At 51.5% G+C, this 18,427-nt stretch overlaps 2 protein-coding genes across 2 annotated transcripts in view; both read left to right on the top strand.

Moving 5' to 3' along the window:
- The window catches only part of LOC122369052 (cadherin EGF LAG seven-pass G-type receptor 3-like), a 30,965-nt gene extending 27,647 nt beyond the window's left edge, over window positions 1-3,318 (top strand). The window contains exon 10 of the mRNA XM_043343430.1: window positions 3,132-3,318. Coding sequence (XP_043199365.1) covers window positions 3,132-3,318 — 187 coding nt within the window. The remainder of the gene's footprint in view (window positions 1-3,131) is intronic.
- A 426-nt stretch (window positions 3,319-3,744) lies between these two features.
- LOC122369058 (gametogenetin-like) overlaps window positions 3,745-18,427 on the top strand; it is a 30,522-nt gene continuing 15,839 nt past the window's right edge. The window contains exon 1 of the mRNA XM_043343439.1: window positions 3,745-4,140. Coding sequence (XP_043199374.1) covers window positions 4,127-4,140 — 14 coding nt within the window. The 5' untranslated portion in view covers window positions 3,745-4,126. The remainder of the gene's footprint in view (window positions 4,141-18,427) is intronic.

Genomic DNA, 18,427 nt, shown 5'->3' with positions numbered 1-18,427 from the left:
TATGTGTGATGTGTGTCCTATAGTGTATTTTTGGCCAGTATATAGGTAGGTATATGATTGTTGGCTGTTGCCCATGTCTTGCGCCGAAATAGGAGATGCTGGTTGTAGATGCTATAAGTGGAAGATGTTGCTCTTGTGATGTTGTTACCGAGGCCCTTACCCCTTCCGACACTGCTCGATAAGCCGCACAGGCTGTACCTATTGGTCCGCCGCCGCACACCGAATGCCCGGCCGCGCCGAGCACGGCCGGCCAGCCGTCCGGCTCCGCCAATGCCCCGCGGCCGCGGCCGGGTCGCACGGGCGAGCCCAGCGCGGACAAACTAGAGGCGCGCCACAACGCAGGGTCGGTTCTACTTAGTCCGGGCTTATTCAGGGCTCGCCTCAGCGAAGTGGCGCGACGCAGTGTTTAAAGGGACCCTCCCACCTTAACATTAGATTTGAGTTGAGATAGCCAAAATGGGGTCCCTGGCTCACAATTACCGGTTTCGGCACTCACAACATCGAGAAATGCCTTAAATCAGAAATATTGAATTTCAAAATTGCAGCATTTTGATTCAGGGGGGCTAATGCTTAGGAATACCCCTCTGAATGTGTGACGTCAGCGCAGATATCTAACGATTTTTAAATGTTTGACTAAAACGTTTTGTAGCAAGCGGTGGTATATGCTATTTGCGCGCAACATCTGCCGCAAACGCCGCACTTCTAAAATAAAGTCGCTAGAAACAGCGGAGATCCCAAAAAGTAAACAAAAGTAAAAGTCTAATATCTTGAAAACCGGTGAATATTTTTCGGTGAAATTTGGTAGATATTCGTTTTCGCTCTTTCTAAACCGAGCGACATCACTTTCATGCCAATTCATAAACTTTTTTGAAGGTGGGAGGGTCCCTTTAATTACGCTCCACAACAATGTTCGCGTAATGCGTAATGCTCGCCTGAACGCATAGTTGTAGCAATAGGCATAATTCTAGTCAATTTGGTGGTTGGTGTAGTAGGCTGTTGTGATTGTTCTTTCACCACTTCTCCGCACACAGCTTCTGAAATGTTCAGTCCCGTGTTGAATTTAGGCAGGTAGATCTGAGCTCTGTTAAAAGCATAGCCCGGGCTTGGATGCTGTCTGACCCGAGACATCGTCTCGGAGTGTCAGTGTGTTCTACGAAGCCCGGCTCTCATTGTTGTGTGGTCAATAAATAACGAACGGAGAAGCGAGGGTGAAATAAGCATTTTTATGTTTCCGTACCTAATATTGGATTCTGCTTTTTCCGGGACTCGAGGTTAATTTTAGAGTAGGAGGGAAAACGACGACTCAGGTAGGTAAGATCGGAAAAAAGGGATTTTCACTGGGTCGGCAATAAAGATTAGGGGCGGCATTTCGCATCTGATGGGATGGGGGCGGCACTTAGCATCTGATAGGGGCGGCATATCGAACTTTGATGACTAAAAAAGGCGCATTCGACATCTCTTTTATAACTCTTTCTGAGTAATTACGCAGCTAGCACTTTTTATTTTTTAGAATGACATTAAAAAACATAAAATCGGCTCCCACCTCGAGACGCGTCCACCCAGCCACACGACAGAACAGGGAAAGATGGCGCCCGGAAAACCTCGTCGGCTGGTCGTGTCACGAGCGCCATCTATTGGATAAGTTTGGCACAATTCGCCCTGATACAACTTGGACATGATACAACTCTCCCCGCTCTCCCCTACCTCTTTTTTTGGCCAAGTTATAGCGAAAAACTGTTCAAAATTGATGACGTCAATTTTTAAGTCAATTGTTAGCGATTCTAGACCACGTAGCGCAAAACAAAGACCACCATTGAACTCCCCGTGACGAGCTGCATCGAATCGATAGGGGAAAGTGGGGCTATTTGTTACAGGGTTAAGTTGTTACAAAGCAAATATCTTTGAAAATGCTCTTGATATCGCGCCAATAGGGGAGAGTGGGGCTATGCGTTACACTTTTTGGTTTTCTGCACTTAGCGGCCAACCTATTCAATAAACTAACTTCAATATTTGCTTTGTAACAACTTACGCCTGTAACAAATAGCCACTCTCCCCTAGCCATTTTATGAAAAAAAAAGAAAAAATATCAACTTTTAAATTTGACATTATTTGACCTGACCTTGACCTGACCTTCACCAGAACATAATATAAACTGACCCCAAAGGCTGCCTGACCCACATAATCGCATTTGACATATAAAATGGACCATAAAACATGCATCGGCATGATGTGTTCATATTGTGACCCTCAGTGACCTGTCACCTGACCTCTGTGACCTGACCTGGTATCAGTGACCTCAACTAGCAAAATATTTGTTTGACGAACATTTCCCTATCGATGCTTTTCAATGAAATGCATTTTACTCGATTTAACAACGCATTTCTTGAAATGCCTGTGAACGGTAAAAATCCGACCTTTGACCTGACCTGTGACGTCATCGGTTTGACCTAGGTCAATGAAATTGGGTCACAAGGTGGCCCTGTTGGATAGCCCTGTTGGGTCTATCCAACACCGTTTGCTGCTTGTCGCTATGTTGCGTGGTTCTCGAGATCTTAGGGGGAGGGCTAAAATGCCCCCCCCCCCCCCCATTAGACCGCGTTGCTCGGCAGACCCCATCAGGGCGCGGGGTCTGCCAACGTGACGTGCCAGAGCGATGAAAATACCTTAGTTCAATGACCTTGACCTGAGGTCAAATTTTCAGAATGACCTTTGAAAGACAAAGTATAGTTCATTCGACGCATCCCGGCGACAGGGGCACGGTGTTGCCAAAACAAAGTCGTGGCTTTCTTGAGCCAAAACACATTTTTTTAGAGAGAAAAACATTATTCATCAAAACGACTCAGTGGCGGTGGGTATTTAAACACCTCCCGTCCCGGCGCCAGTTAAGAGTTTTGACCCGCTAGTTTTGCTAACACCAGTTATACTACGAGTATAGGTGAGCTTCCGTCTCGCTGCTTGGCAGCCCCATCGTGCTCTGTGGCGGTGACCCCTTTAGCAATGTCTGAGCGCGTGCACTGCCGACTGGGAGTAGCACGCCGACATATTTTCACCAACCATCGAGTGCCGTCGACTCACTACGCAAACAGCCACACTCAGTCACCGTGTGACCCGCACCTGCACATTTCCGCCAGCGGCCTCCATTGGACAGCGTCAGCCGCCGTCATCCCACGGCTCAATAAGAGCGCGACTGGAGTCTATGACAGCGATCGGCCCCATCTATCCGGGTCACCCGCCGAGGCCACCGTCAAACTGCGGCTGACAGGTCACTCTCGGACGGGCATTCCGATGGCATTGATGGGCGCGCTGGCGGCTCGATAGACCGGGAGAAGTGGGGCGGCTCCTGCTCCAGTGTCCGCCGCGGGACCATCCTATCGCTGCGATGACAGTGCTGAAGCTCGGGCTGCAGCGGCGGAGAGCGGCCGGGCGCCGCCGCGCCGCTCTCCGATTCCGGGTCGGCTGGTGACCTGCTGACCGTGACCAGGCCGGGCCGGGCCGGGCCGCTCCGACTGCCCACAGCTCGCCGGCGCGGCCCAGCGCCGAATGTGGGCCAGCTGGCCGGCCCGGCGCGTGTCATGGGTCGACTCGGAGCCGTCCTCAGAGCCGGCCAGGAGCCGAGCAGGCCGACGGTGGCGCCGCGCGGCGGCCGCCGCCGCAAACCGGGCCGGCCCGTGTCGAACTGTGTCAGCACCGCCCGCGGTCCGACGGTGGCCGAGCGAGCTTCTCACTTCAGTCGGGCCGGGCAGACGACGCGGAGACGGCCGTGCGGCGCGTGCCCTGGTGTGGTCGCCGAGTGGTGCTCGCTGAGACAGCGACAGCCAGAGGTTCCGGACCTTTGGAGCCGTGTCCTGTGGGAACGCCGAGTGAGGAACCCGTGGATACCGCTATTCAGAGGGGACTGTGCGAACTGGACCGAGCGCCGGTGCTGGTTTTCACGCTTTATCGGTGAGCCGAGCCTCTTGCCTCGCTCTGAGGCAGGCCGAGCCCTTGAGACACAGAGTCCGAGGCACTGAGACACAGAGTCCGAGGCACTCGGCGTCCCTGGAGTGTCAGTCGAGTGCTAGCCCTTCCCGACGGAAGGGGACAGTTTCCCGTGAGCCGCCGGAAGCTCGGACACCAGCTCGGCGAGATGCCGTCTTACAGGTAAGACCAGCGGCGGCCCGCCGGGAAATGTATTTGGACCCCGACCCACCCGCCGGACGCCTCTCCTTTTCTACAGGAACCGGACAGACCTGCACTACTGGCGGTGACAAACGGGTTCTGCACGGCGCCCTGTGATGATCCCCGGCCGGCATAGCTGGGACGTGGGACGATGGGTTTTCTCCCGTGCCGCCTTGGAAATTTTCCGCAGCAGGTAGTGGTTTGTCTGTTTTCATCTGCGATGCTTACAAGGCCAAACACATGCAGCGAACTTCTCATTCCATGCGTCCTTTTTTATCGTGACGATTAGTGTATCTTCATTATTGATCACACTTGATCACAGCCGGCACCCCAAACTAAAGGGTCCTTGTTGTGCTCAGTTAGGACTACGTGCTCAGCTAGCCCTCCGAGAGCACCACCTAAGCGCCTGGGTGATCTGTTTCACCGAGGCACGCCTGTCCAGAGAGGGCTGGTCTCAGCTGCCGCGCTGCACCATTCGGTGGTCGAATCAGCTCAGCGTCCCATCTTATCCTTTCAAGATGTAAACAAAGCAAAGAAAAAATGAACGTCTTCCTGAATGTTTGCTCTAATTATTCACTCGATTCACTTCGATGGGGAAAGTATGACATTTGCCAACACTGCTCTGGGTGCTCCGTTTCGAAGTGTTTGCCGTCGCCGTCCACTGTTTGACCGCTGGGACGGACGGGATATGCAATATACAGTGACAGTGTACAGTAGGTCTACTAAAAAAGTCCCCCGCTCCAGAGGCGGCCGGCCGGCCGAACCCCCGGATTCCAGCCCCGACTCTATTGCGCAGGCCGCGGCAGTGACACGGGTCAGGTCGCGGCGCCCGGCGAGTGGGTCAGTTGGCGGCGGACGGCCGTGGAGTAAGGGCGCTGCGTGTGGGGCGCAGAGATGCCGCAGTGCAGAGGAGGGGAAGAAAATGACTCTGCACGATGCCGGAAATGATGCCTTTGTGACCTAAATTAAACACCTGCAGTGCATATCCTACATTGCCCCATTCCTATTTTATCATAATCCTTCAATAATCCGTAATGAGGACCATTCAACGCAAGTAAGCAAACAAAACAACCCGTTTAGCGGCGACATCATCTCTGATAAAAAAGCGACAGTGATGATTAGAATAGAATTTGCGCGAGGGCAAATCGAGGGGTATATATGTATCACATACCGAGTATTTTGTTCCCATCTAGCGAATTAAGATTGGAGATCTTGTCCAACAAGTCAGCGGCCGTTCTAGACACAGATAAATGCTTTGTTTTCGGTCGCATCATTATCTGCAATAATTCAAAGCGAGGTTTTACCCTCGCCGGCCGAGAAGAAGGGGTGGGGATGCCACCACCATGTAGGTATTTTTTTTTGCGGTAGCTCAAAGCACACTGATGATAGAAGGCTGACATTTCATATGCCTTACATTTGATTCAAGCTGGATCGTTTGACATCAACCACGTTTTCAGGTCAGGTCACTCAACTATGACGTCTTAAGTAAACCTCTGCACGGTTGTCGGTTATAAAATGATGCAAATCCGCAATGCACTTAGTGTCATATAAGCATAATGGGGAAATATGGAAACTGTTAATTTGGCGTCGGAAATGATCCGAAACTATACCTCAATCACATGAAATTGTAACTTCATACCTTCTTGGCAAGGTCTAATGCTTCACTTTTGCATTGTTTACCTTGCGTGACGTCATTTATGACGTCACTAGGGTCATAGGAGCGCTTCATCAATAACTCCCGATCAAAATGAGCTAGCCAGTCGGGACAACCATCAATGGACTTTGCAAGACTTCCCGAATCAAATGTTATGCAACACGTCCTCCTTTCAACAGCTTCGTGACCTGTGTCGCCCTAACATGACATTGACCTGAGGTAAACATCCTAAATTGCTTCACCTAAACAAAAAAGCATGTAAATCGACGCGTCTGAGAACAGAAAACACGATGGTATCAAAATGACGATAATGCGACCATTTTTGCGAAGTTATTTACCAAAAACCGATCCAATGCCTTGGGGCCCTTGACCTGCCCTAAGAGGTCACTGATATTTTAAAATGGGGTAACAGTCGCTGCGTCACGTAACGACGCAAGCGCTCGTTTTTTTCCGCGAGGCTCTAGCAGCTAGCTCAATTATAGGAGCTAAACATGGGGTTGTGGAATCGCTCCCTTCTCACTCACTATTTGGCCGGGATAGTGTTTGCAATTATTGTTAAAATCTAGCATTTTAAGATTTCAAATGACCCATTTTTCCCGCCCCAGTCTTTCAATTCATGGTCATAACACCAGGTCACGTCAAGTGACCTTACCTCAAGGAAAGTTCCTGTGCTCATCATATCTAAATACACCGACTATCGATCGCTTTAGAACTTTCAGCGATTTCAATGGGCAACAGTAGATGTATTTGAAACGTTTACTTTGCTTGACAAGTTTGACATTGTTGACAGAAAGGCCGGATCAATTTTAAGATCACTCAAGTTAATGGGAGAAAATTGAACTGCGCTTTTTTGGACGGAACGCATAATAAACACTCTGAAAACATGTGGTGCTCCTTGTAGAGCTACGACATAACTATGCTCTGGTGTAGTAATTGGGTTGTGCGAGCCAGCGACAGTGATCTGCGGAAGCGAGACTGTTCCCGTGGGACGATTGCCCTGTCGGGACGGTCCAGCGGTCTCCCAAACGGTCACCCGAAGAGGATTATGTGTCCCGGAATGGACCCGACATCAACTACAGGCTGGCTGGTGGGGTGACCTCCAGTCCAGAGAGGGAAGCATGAAGACTAGGGGCGATGCGGATTGGTTTTTCCTGAGGATAGCGAGGACGGAAGGAATCTAGCACCCTTAACCCTTCATTATACTGAATATATCTCAGGCTGTTAAATCTCCTAAGCGTTTTTTTTTTTCTCGAGATCGTCAAGGTGTCATTAATAGAAATATGAAATCCGGGAGGGTAAATTAAATATAGAAATTGTGGCCAACAGAACATCATCAGTTGCGTTCAACATACTCGTAAGCATGATCACATACCCAGCTTGCATACGAGCCATGTAATAATTATTTTTGATAGACATACGAAATCATCTTAAGTGTTTGTAAAGTTCAACGATACGGATCTAATATCCTGCTATGCATTATGACCATTTCTGGTCAGGTCATGTCTTTGAACATAGGTCAAATTTTTCAAACGACCTTTAAAGATCAACTTTTGATTCATTCGAAGCGTTTTGATAAGAGGAACACGAGGCTGGTAAAATTAATTTCATGCAAGTTTTAAGCTAAAATCTTTTAAGTGTTTGTGGAAAAGCAATTGGTTTTATCATAGTACCGATGGTGGCAGTTGTTCTTATTTACATGCTAAGCTGTTGACCTTAAAAATCTGACAATATTATTCAGACATAGCGGTAAACGAGCTGATTGCTGTGTTAGGTTAGGCTCTTTCGGTCGATTTCAGAGTGGGAAGGATGACAGGAATTAGGGGGAGACAGGGGGCCTGGGCGGGAGTCCTGGACCTCATGCTCCGCTGGGGCCGAGCCCATCACGTGGGTTGGATTGCCCCGACACATGGATAGCCCTGGGCGGTGTTTCACGGCCCCGCGCTGCAGCACGCTGCGCTGCGGCGCGGCGGTTGATATGAATTCGGCTCCACGCTAGCATTGCGAGCTTCCGAGTCCGTTGATGTTTCCATGGAAATTGGAAACCCTGGAAATTGCACCGGTGCGCGCAACGCACCCTGTCCAAGCAAAATTTTACCATCGATGACTCTGCCCTCTGGTGACTTGACCTCTGGCTCTGACCCGATCTAAAATTGGCTGAATTATTTTTGTCTTCTTTTTGCTACTTTTGACGCTACTTCGAATACCACTTAAATGCCCAAAGCTGAGTTATAAGAATGATGCTCAATCTCCATTTCCCCTCCAACAGGGAGTGAGATCTAGGCATTCCTGTGGGGCACGGGCTAACAATGACTATCTCATAATCATTGTGGCCATGAACATCTACTGCCATTCTTTAACACCGGTTTCGCTGCGCTGATCGGTGGCCGTCCCGCTTGTTGGATTCTACAGCTGGCTGGCGGAAAGCGTTACCGGCCGCCCATCCACCGCCCGCGGGCCGGACCGAGCGGTCCCGCTGACCCTACCTGACCTGAGCCCTGCGCGATATGGGACAGGCAGACGGGGGTTCGGCTCAGCGAAGGCAGCGCCCACTGGTGCTGGGGACTTTTTTAATAGACCTACTGTACACAGTGATTGCAGCTGCGAGCCTCTGCACAGTGCACAGACTCGCCCAGGACGACAGGCTCCGGAGTAGCGGTGCTAACGGAGGAAGCCGCGCTCACCGATAAAACCCCGACCGGCCACGAGCGCGATAGCCGGTCGGCCTACTTTTCCTTTCGGTTATCCGTGGTCCTCGATAGGTCGTCAAGGGACACGGGAAGGCCTTTTCTTACCAGAGAACCTCCATGCAGAGCACTGCACCAATGTCCACCAAGCTGCCTCTGATACTCGGAGCGATAACTCCTCCGACAGAAGCTGATCTCTGGCGTGTCGGCAGTCGCTGCTCTCGCAGACAGGTGGTCGGGCGGACACTGACCTCCGGTGACCTTGCGGGCCGTCCTCAGCGCTGACCCAGTGCGGGGTTGGCAGCGTGCCAGGACCGCGGCCCACTGCCGCACCGCTCAGAGCTGCGACACAGACCCAGTGGAAAGCAGGCTGCGCTACACTGTAATAATGCCGAAACGGCGCTGATTTTGAGCTAGCGTCGTTTCGTGGAAGAGTAGCTTTGTACCCGGGAGTGTGAGAAAAGCCAGCGCGGAATATGGGAACGCTGGTCGCAGTTCAGTGGTCATGTCTGAAATAAGCAGGGACATCTTCCCGATTCTCGGTATGTTGCTGTAGAACACACCGGACTTCGGGTGAAATGTACGGCTCAACTTACCTACTTCCACCATCCTCCGCCCACCACCAACCGTCCACCGTCCACCGTCCACCGTCCACCGTCCACCGTCCACCGTCCATAGTCCACTGTCCACCGCCCACCGCTCACCGTCCACCGCCCACCGCGGCTGCAGCCGTGTTCATATCCGCGGGCCTCGCCTGGTTTCAATACGGACCACGTGCAAGATCCGGCTCAGTGGGTCCGACGGGAGAGAGAGAGAGAGAGAGAGAGAGAGAGAGAGAGAGAGAGAGAGAGAGAGAGAGAGAGAGAGAGAGAGAGAGAGAGAGAGAGAGAGAGAGAGAGAGAGAGAGAGAGAGGAGGGAGAGCAAGATACGCAATAATGCAAGCATTTACCGCACGGAAGGATATCAAACATGCCAACTGATTACCGGCCCAGCACCAATCCTTTCCATGTGCTGCGTATTTTTACCTGGCAGTGCGGCTGCCTTCACAGAAGAGTGCTACGATAACACTGATCAACAGCCAAAAATGTACAGAGAGGTGAGCATTTGTTTTTACCTAATTCGAGGCCGCTGATTCCAAATCTGGTCACCGTTTTGCCCCATCGGGCTCAGTTTTTTGTCTGGCACATAGGTACTGATGCCTTAAATTCTCACTTTTTGTTGGCCTATTGTAGATATCCTTAGATCTATATTATATATCTTTTTAGTCCATATTTACCACAGCCAGGCAACACAGGTGAGCACAACACTATTGAATTTGTTGGAACAGAAATGTATATGACACATCACATCGCAATGTAGGTAATCACATATTGTACAATCACGGCAAAGTGCAATCAACCAACGGTATGGTCATCCATCTGTGCTACCTCTCGACCACACAGGCAAGATTTTTGGTCATTTCAAACACTTTGGCATCTTCCTTTCGCTCAGCAAGTCTTCTTGTTAGAGTCGCTTCTGATTCTTGCTTTGTCTCCTCCCCTGCTGACGTTCCTCTCTCTGCTGTGTCCAGCAGTAATCACCCATCATATTGGGACCAGACTTGCCCTGATATCTACTCTCCATCACGGCGATGTCCTGATGGAACCTCTCCCCATGCTCGTCACTGACATCTCCAAGATTTTCCGAAAGTAAATTGGATCACTAGCCATGTAATATAAAGACAGAATAACAAGCTGAGTACATGCACCTAAGAAAAGGACACAAACATACTGTAATGCCAAAACCTAACACGATACCCCTTTTCTAGTGCCAGATTCGTATTTTGCACCCTAAATTACCCCAGACACAGTGCTTTTTCTTTCGGAGTCACCGGCAATGTCATATAAAGGAAGAGTGAAATGTTGAAAATAGCCATTCAGAGCAGATACACAGACATACTGGATCTCAAAAACCTAGCCTGATACGCCATTTCTGATGCCAGATTCGTGTTCAGCGTCACAAATTACCACAGAAATTGGTATTCTGCTTTCTGTACTATGACAAAAGTCAAATTTTGTTGTTCAGTGTAATCAATATCTCGAATCTGTCAGAGGTCACTGCGGAGATACAGCGGTGACGCCCGGCGCAGGATGACGAAATGTGGCGCACGGCGGCGAGCAGTGACGCACGGGGGCATCGCACGGCGCGTCGGCCGCCGCCTGCGCTGCACATAAGCTCGATACTGGGTCAGGCAGTCACCGGCGGCGGCGGCGTCCCGGTTGGTAGGGAAGGACCGTCACGGGGCACTGGACAGGGGGACTGCTGGCGACAGGACAGACGGGCTGACTGAGTGACAGACGAGCTCGGAATGAGAGGGGAGCACAGGGATGTTTGAGTGACAGAGGATTTGCTCTCTGTGACAGAGGGATATTAAATGGACAGATGGGGAACAGTTCTTGTTCAGAGGTGACTGTCGCCTCTGCCGTCTCTCAGAAATAACTCAGGCCTGTCCTCGCTACCCCACTGTCCGTTCTAGCCCGGTCCCCTGACCCCTATACCGCCTCCGTCCCCGCTGCCGAGGTCGGTAGGGTCGCGGGGTCAGGGGAGGGGGTCAGGGTCACACTGCACGCCGCCCGGGGTCACCGGCCGCCGGGGAGGGAGGGGTCAGGGTCACACTGCGCGCCGCCCGGGGTCAGCCAGCTGACCCTGACCTTCCGGCGGTATATCGCAGACACGAACACCGCCAAACAATGCCGCGCAGCCGGCTGAGCCGCCGCCATTGTCGCGGCCCAGCCCGCATTGTTTCGCTGCCGTTAGCGAAGATTGATAAATGGTCCCCCGGTGCAGGTCTTAGAGACGCTCCAATAAGCACGTACTTTGTCCTGGCCAAGAGCCCCCAATTACCATCACGCGAATGTCTCTATGTGAGCGCTCCGCGTGGTTGTATCAAGTAGCCAGCGTCTCAACTTTTTGCATAGCACCTGAAGCAGGCGGCGGACGTCGCGTCTGATGTAGAGATCATCAGATGGCGTTACGGAGGGGAAGCGTTACGATACAGATCACAGACAGTGTCCGACTGTCCAACTACACACCTACTACAGGGCAGTGACGCAGCTGCCCGGGATGATTCATTCCGGTTCCCACCGGTGGTATATTTGAACAGGTAGGTACAAAGAAAGCGAGTGAGAGCAGCCCATGGAACAGAAAACGAAAACAGATGGCGTACATGGCAGTTCTAATAGATAGATGGCGCTGCTCGTGGAAGGGGGTTGGATTTAGGATATGCACATGCTAGTATTGTTAGAGTGGTCAGTCAGTGTTAGTACATAGTTAAGTAGGTTGTAAGAGCAGCGCCATCGCCATTAGATTCACACAGTGCATACAGTGAATGCATCTGAGGAGAAATCACGCATCCCCCTCACGCCACCACCATGATACACAGATAGCTGTCCAGCTACACATCTACTACAGGGCAGTGACGCAGCTGCCCGGGATGATACACAGATAGCTGTCCAGCTACACATCTACTACAGGGCAGTGACGCCAGCTGCCCTGGATGATACACAGATAGCTGTCCAACTACACATCTACTACAGGGCAGTGACGCCAGCTGCCCTGGATGATACACAGATAGCTGTCCAGCTACACATCTACTACAGGGCAGTGACGCCAGGTGTCCGGGATGATACACAGATAGCTGTCCAGCTACACATCTACTACAGGGCAGTGACGCCAGCTGCCCTGGATGATACACAGATAGTGTCCGACTGTCACACCTACTACAGGGCAATGACGCAGCTGCCCGGGATGATACACAGATAGCTGTCCAGCTACACACCTACTACAGGGCAGTGACGCCAGGTGTCCGGGATGATACACAGATAGCTGTCCAGCTACACATCTACTACAGGGCAGTGACGCCAGCTGCCCTGGATGATACACAGATAGTGTCCGACTGTCACACCTACTACAGGGTAGTGACGCCAGGTGCCCGGGATGATACACAGATAGCTGTCCAGCTACACACCTACTACAGGGCAGTGACGCAGCTACCCGGGATGATACACAGATAGCTGTCCAGCTACACATCTACTACAGGGCAGTGACTCCAGCTGCCCTGGATGATACACAGATAGTGTCCGACTGTCACACCTACTACAGGGCAGTGACGCAGCTGCCCTGGATGATACACAGATAGCTGTACAGCTACACACCTACTACAGGGGAGTGACGCAGCTGTCCGGGATGATACACAGATAGCTGTCCAACTCATACACACCTACTACAGGGCAGTGACGCAGCTGCCCGGGATGATACACAGTTCGACTGTCCAGCTACACACCTATACGTACAGGGCAGTGACGCCAGCTGCCCGGGATGATACACAGATAGTGTCCAACTACACACCTACTACAGGGCAGTGACGCCAGCTGCCCTGGATGATACACAGATAGCTGTCCAGCTACACATCTACTACAGGGCAGTGACGCCAGCTGCCCTGGATGATACACAGATAGTGTCCGACTGTCACACCTACTACAGGGTAGTGACGCCAGGTGTCCTGGATGATACACAGATAGCTGTCCAACTACACACCTACTACAGGGTAGTGACGCCAGGTGTCCGGGATGATACACAGATAGCTGTCCAACTACACACCTACTACAGGGCAGTGACGCAGCTGCCCGGGATGATACACAGATAGCTGTCCAGCTACACATCTACTACAGGGCAGTGACGTAGCTGCCCGGGATGATACACAGATAGCTGTTCAAATACACACCTACTACAGGGTAGTGACGTGCCCGGGATGATACACAGATAGTGTTCGACTGTCCAGCTTCACACCTACTACATACAGGACAGTGACGCCAGGTGCCCGGGACGATAGGTACACAGACGGTGTCCGACTGTCCAACTACACACCTACTACAGGGCAGTGACGCCCTGAATGCGGCCCGATAAGACACTACTCAGCTCTGCAGTGTGGGAATGCATAAGATCTCGGCAGTCAACTGCAGGAAAAACACATCTGGGATTTTCTGTGTGCCCGTTTATGACACGTGTCGCACAGAAAACACGAGAAAAGCGGGTACAAAGTGAGAATAAAAACCTCAGAGAATACGTTAAAAAACATATAAAGGGAAGCGGGGGTGTGAGAAGAGGCAGGCAGACAGGCAGACAGGCAGACAAGCAGACATAAACAGGCAGATAAACAGACAGGTGGGTAGGCACTAGGCAGGCAGATGATGTGCCTCGCCATAGGCAGCCGTCGGAGTCATCTCCAAAACTGCTGTACTTATGTGTGGGCACCAGACAGCGAACAACTCTCCCGCCACACGCTCAGGCCCGGGAGACTGCGATAGAACAGTAGCACGTAACACCAAAGACTGCATCGCGTCCCTACAACATAACACTCGCCACCCAATCCGGCTCAGGCATTTTCTTCTTACAAAGACTTGCAGCTGTAACGCTCACGTCATTGTAACAATACAGTAGGTACACAGTTACCCAGTGTAAGTGCACAGTTGCGCCGCACACTAACAATACAGTAGGTACACAGTTACCCAGTGTAAGTGCACAGTTGCGCCGCACACTAACAATACAGTTGGTACACAGTTACACAGTTGTAGAAAACAGTTGCGCCGCACGCTAACAATACAGACGGCTGTGGGTGTGGGTGGACCGTCACTTCCTCATTTGTGTTAGGCGTTGGGTAACATAATAAGCAGCACCTAGCAGAGAACAAGCGCCGCTAACACACAACAACAGCGTCTGATTTCGGGAACATTTCATAACCCGTGGTCCCCCTCCAATTTCAAACAATTAATGGTAAATAGCATCCAAGTGCCACATCCCCTTCACCCACCAAACAAAGCAGGTGGACAATAGCCCGTTACAAAGCACACCATCTTTCCGAGAAGAGTCCTGGGAATGGGTAGCGCAGCCTGATGCCGTCCAGAGCCGCCCATAGAGCGCGCGCTTTCGCTGTGCGCCTGCGCCGGGCGGCGGCGAGCCCAGGCGCGCGCGACCGGCTATTATTGGACGGGTCACGAAAAGAAACGCGCCGCCCGTCCCCGGAGTCACGGCAGTGGCGTTTTCGGCGTCACGGGGCGTCACAAGCAGGACCGGCCTGTAGGTACAGACTCGGCTGCAGAGAGGTACAGAACAGGACCAGCGTGTACAGAACCGGCTGCGGAGAGGGAGAGTGACGGCCGGGGAGGGGGCGGGGCGAGGGTGAGGGGAGAATAGGCCTGATTGAATGCGATTGTGATCATTGTGGTAACAGAAGCGACGCGTTGAAGCGCAATTTGTGTATTCATACATAATTGTATCCATCTTACTACGCCAACGGACCAAATTCGAATAGGGAAGACCAAATAGTGTATTTGAATGCAGAAAGGTCTAAAAGAGGAGGAAGGGGATCAATATTAGGACTGAGAGTAGGAGAAAAGGTATGAAGAAGAAGAAAAGTTACCCGAAAAAAAAAATCAGAATGTTCTATGGACTAAATATGTGTAAGTGGCTTCCGCAATCAAAGACCTAAATATTTAAATAACTGAAAGTTTAGATGTCAGCATTAAGGGCCAATGTCCCTCAGCTCGGCTCGGCTGCTCTCAGCTCAGCCATACAGCCCTCAGCTCGGCTGATGTCGGCTCAGCTCGGCTGCAGCTCTCGGTGCGTCGAGTTCCGTCCATTCTCCACGGGCGGCGAGCACGGCGCAGCGAGACGAGCAGAGACGCGGGATGGAACGCCGAAATGGGGAGAGACTCGCCACCCTGCAGCGCCGCGGGTTCCAGCCCAGTGAACTATGCGGAGCGCTTGTCCCTAGTCATGTCATTTTCACCTCCAGTCAGCATTTTACAAGAGGCGTGTCGTTTTGTTTTCACTTTGATTCAGGTAATTAGTTCATAGTTCTGTCAAATAATTAAAGCGAAACGCAGCACATCGATATCCCACTCAGACGATTAGCAGCCAATAAGCCGCGATAGCTGGACAACGCATCAGGCGGCTCTGCGCACAAGGGCTTCGGCGCATGTGTTTATTGATAGCAATGCGCATGCACACACACGCAAACACACGCTCAAAACAGTAGCGGGATGTTACGGCGCCGGTTTGTGCTCCACTCACTGTTCCGCATGAAGACGTCGTTTTTTACTTGTTAGCTCAGTCGCAAACATTGCATTTGTGTCGGCAGTTAACTGAAAACGAAACTAACACCACCCTTTACGGGCAGCGGCAGCCGCCGTTGCGTGGCCCATTGCCGGCTCTTTGGTGGCACACGGTGCGCGCCCCAGTGCGTTAGAAACCGACCGGTGCCCTGTGTGTGCCACGGCCCGGCACGGCCGGGTGAGAGGAGCACCATTAGAGCACGCTCCGGCGACCACCCGGGGGGCGAGCGGCCCGGGCCGGACTGAGAGAGGTGCTCAGCAGCGCTCAGCCGGGCCGTGCTGAGAAATGTGCCCCTGCCACCCGCTCAGACCGCCCGGGGCGAGTGCAGCCGCACCACACTGAGGTGCCCTCACCCGGTCAGACGGAGCGCGCTGTACTGAGAGGTGCCCTCACCCAGTCAGATTCCTAGGCCCGGGAGCAGCCACACCGTGCTGACAGGTGTCCTCACCAGTCACCAGCTCAAACCGGGCCGGTAGCAGCCTGCGCGCTGTGCTGAGAGGTGCCCTCACCCACCCAGACGGAACGCTGCGTGCAGAGACGAGCACCAGCCTCCGTGTGTGAAATGGCCCACTGCACGTGTGAAAGCAGCGCGTCTCGGTCCAAAAATATGTTGGCTGGCACTGTTTTGCTCAGATGAATAAGCTAACTGTGCCAATTATTGGTTACCCAGACGTGAGTGAAAGACGAATTCTGATTGCTCGTTAGTGGTTTGTTTCACTTGCCCCATGCATACAGGAAATGGAACACAAAAGTGTGATACTTTTACAAATAGTTATACCTACTTCTCCAGTTGTTCAGTGCATCCAGAATGAGAAATAATTGGAGGCAATCAATAACTGTTTGACTTTTCAAGAAGTGAAGAAAAAAAGTCAGCGTTATTGATAAACTTTGTCGTCAGGCTCATTTCCAAAGCTTTTATCCAGCCCTGCGTTCGTATGTGAATTTTCCTATGGGCCGCCAATCTGCCGCCCCCGCTCCGTGCGATACACCGGATCTGTCCATTTCTCACGTCCAGTGCAATGTGGGCTCGCTCTGTCGCCTTTGGGCTACTGGGCTTCCGCAGCCAGATCACATCCGGTACATGGCGACTGCGGTGCGCTGTTCCGCTGGAACCCGGTGAGATTCCTGCCGAGAAATTTCCGCCGCCCAGAGAACCCAATTCCTCCTAACCGGGTAAGAAAGTGACATAGTCACTCAGCAGCCAATTCCGCGGCGGCAGCTCACCATGTTCAGAATGTAGCATCAGCTGAGTTGTGGTCGGCACGGGTTAATTCCGGGTTTGGACCGGCAAAAATGGCTTAGCGCTGATGAGCGCCCCAAGCTCTCTGACCAGTTGTCCCGGCTGGGACCTACGGATCCGGCCCAGGCCAGGTTTTGATGATCTAATTACGACCGTCCAGTTCTTACACAGACGCTGTTTATGGTCTCTGATAGCCTTACGTATCTAGAGCAAAGCTTTTCTTATACTTGGACTCATTCCAGGCCGCAAGTCAACCATCCCGTAATGTACCACCATCCCTATCAAGGCCAGCTTTCCGTGATGTGTATTTACAGCAAAATATAGGTGTTTGTGTTTATTGTCCATTTCTTCATCCTCAGGAACTATTCAGGTGATGCTCCCCTAACTCCTTTGATAACCATCCATGTTCTGGTCAGACAACCAAGCAAGGATTTATCAGACTGAAATGGGTAACCAACCTTACATTCGACATCTGGAAAATGAGGGATAATTATCCGGGATCACCGGTACTTATTTGGTATTGCAGGGACCATTTATGCAATAAGTCGCCTTTTTATATTGCTTATGCTTCAAAAATGGCTCTTTTATTCGTTGTCATGTCCGTTGTACACACTACACAGTGTCCGCCTGAAACAGAGATTGATCATGAGGTGATCCCGGAAAATTATCCCTGACCCTGATTATCCGGATTTCGAATGCACGCGCCAAGTAAAACAGACCAATGTTAACCCGCGCCCGGCTGGGGGTCCTGGATTTCCACGCCCTGCTGGGGGGGGTGTTTGAACACCCCCCCCCCTTCTAACTCGGCTCCTGGGCCACGTAGCGATACGCGGAAGGCGGCGTTCGAAAGAGCGTCAAAAATAATGACGAAATCACTTCGGTCAATTTTTTGGTCAGGTCAAAGGTCAGGTCACCAGAGGTCATTGAAGGCAAAATTTCGCCGATTTCCAGGTCGAATGTCGACAATTTCCAAGAAGCCAACGCATAACTCGGGAACCAATAGAGCTACGGCGCCGCGGAAAAGCGCATTCGATAGCCCTATTAACGCCCTTTCTGAGTAATTCTCTCAGATTTGACCTAACGTCAACGGTTTTGCCTGCAGGGGGCAAAAACTGCAAAAATAGCCGATTTTTTCGGAAACAGTTTTTCTGCAATAACTTTTGACCCAAGCCTTGTACGAGCTTACTTTTACCGGCATCGTGTTCCTGTCGTCAAGACGCATCGAATGAACTATAACTTGACCTTGAAAGGTCAACTTGAAAATTTGACCTCAGGTCAAGGTCATGACCTGACCGGAAAGGGTCATGTTGCATATCAGTCGATCCGTACCGTCGAGCTGAACACATCTAAGGTGTTTTCATCGCTCTAGCATGCCTCTATCAAAAGTTATTTGCGAAAAACTGTTAGATACCATTCGTGACCTAAGATGACCTCAGGGCATAAACAGGGGTCACGGACACCATTTTCATGTTCAGTGTGTCTAAACCACTTGTAATTCAGTGTTTGGGAGTGTTTATAATGTCTTTCGTCCAAAAGAG

The sequence above is a fragment of the Amphibalanus amphitrite genome, unplaced genomic scaffold (genome assembly GCF_019059575.1).
Source record: "Amphibalanus amphitrite isolate SeventyFive unplaced genomic scaffold, NRLGWU_Aamphi_draft 001002F_arrow, whole genome shotgun sequence".
In the NCBI taxonomy this organism is placed as follows: domain Eukaryota; kingdom Metazoa; phylum Arthropoda; class Thecostraca; order Balanomorpha; family Balanidae; genus Amphibalanus; species Amphibalanus amphitrite.
Note: the sequence above shows the minus strand (reverse complement) of the source record. Positions and strands in the feature narration are given on the sequence as shown.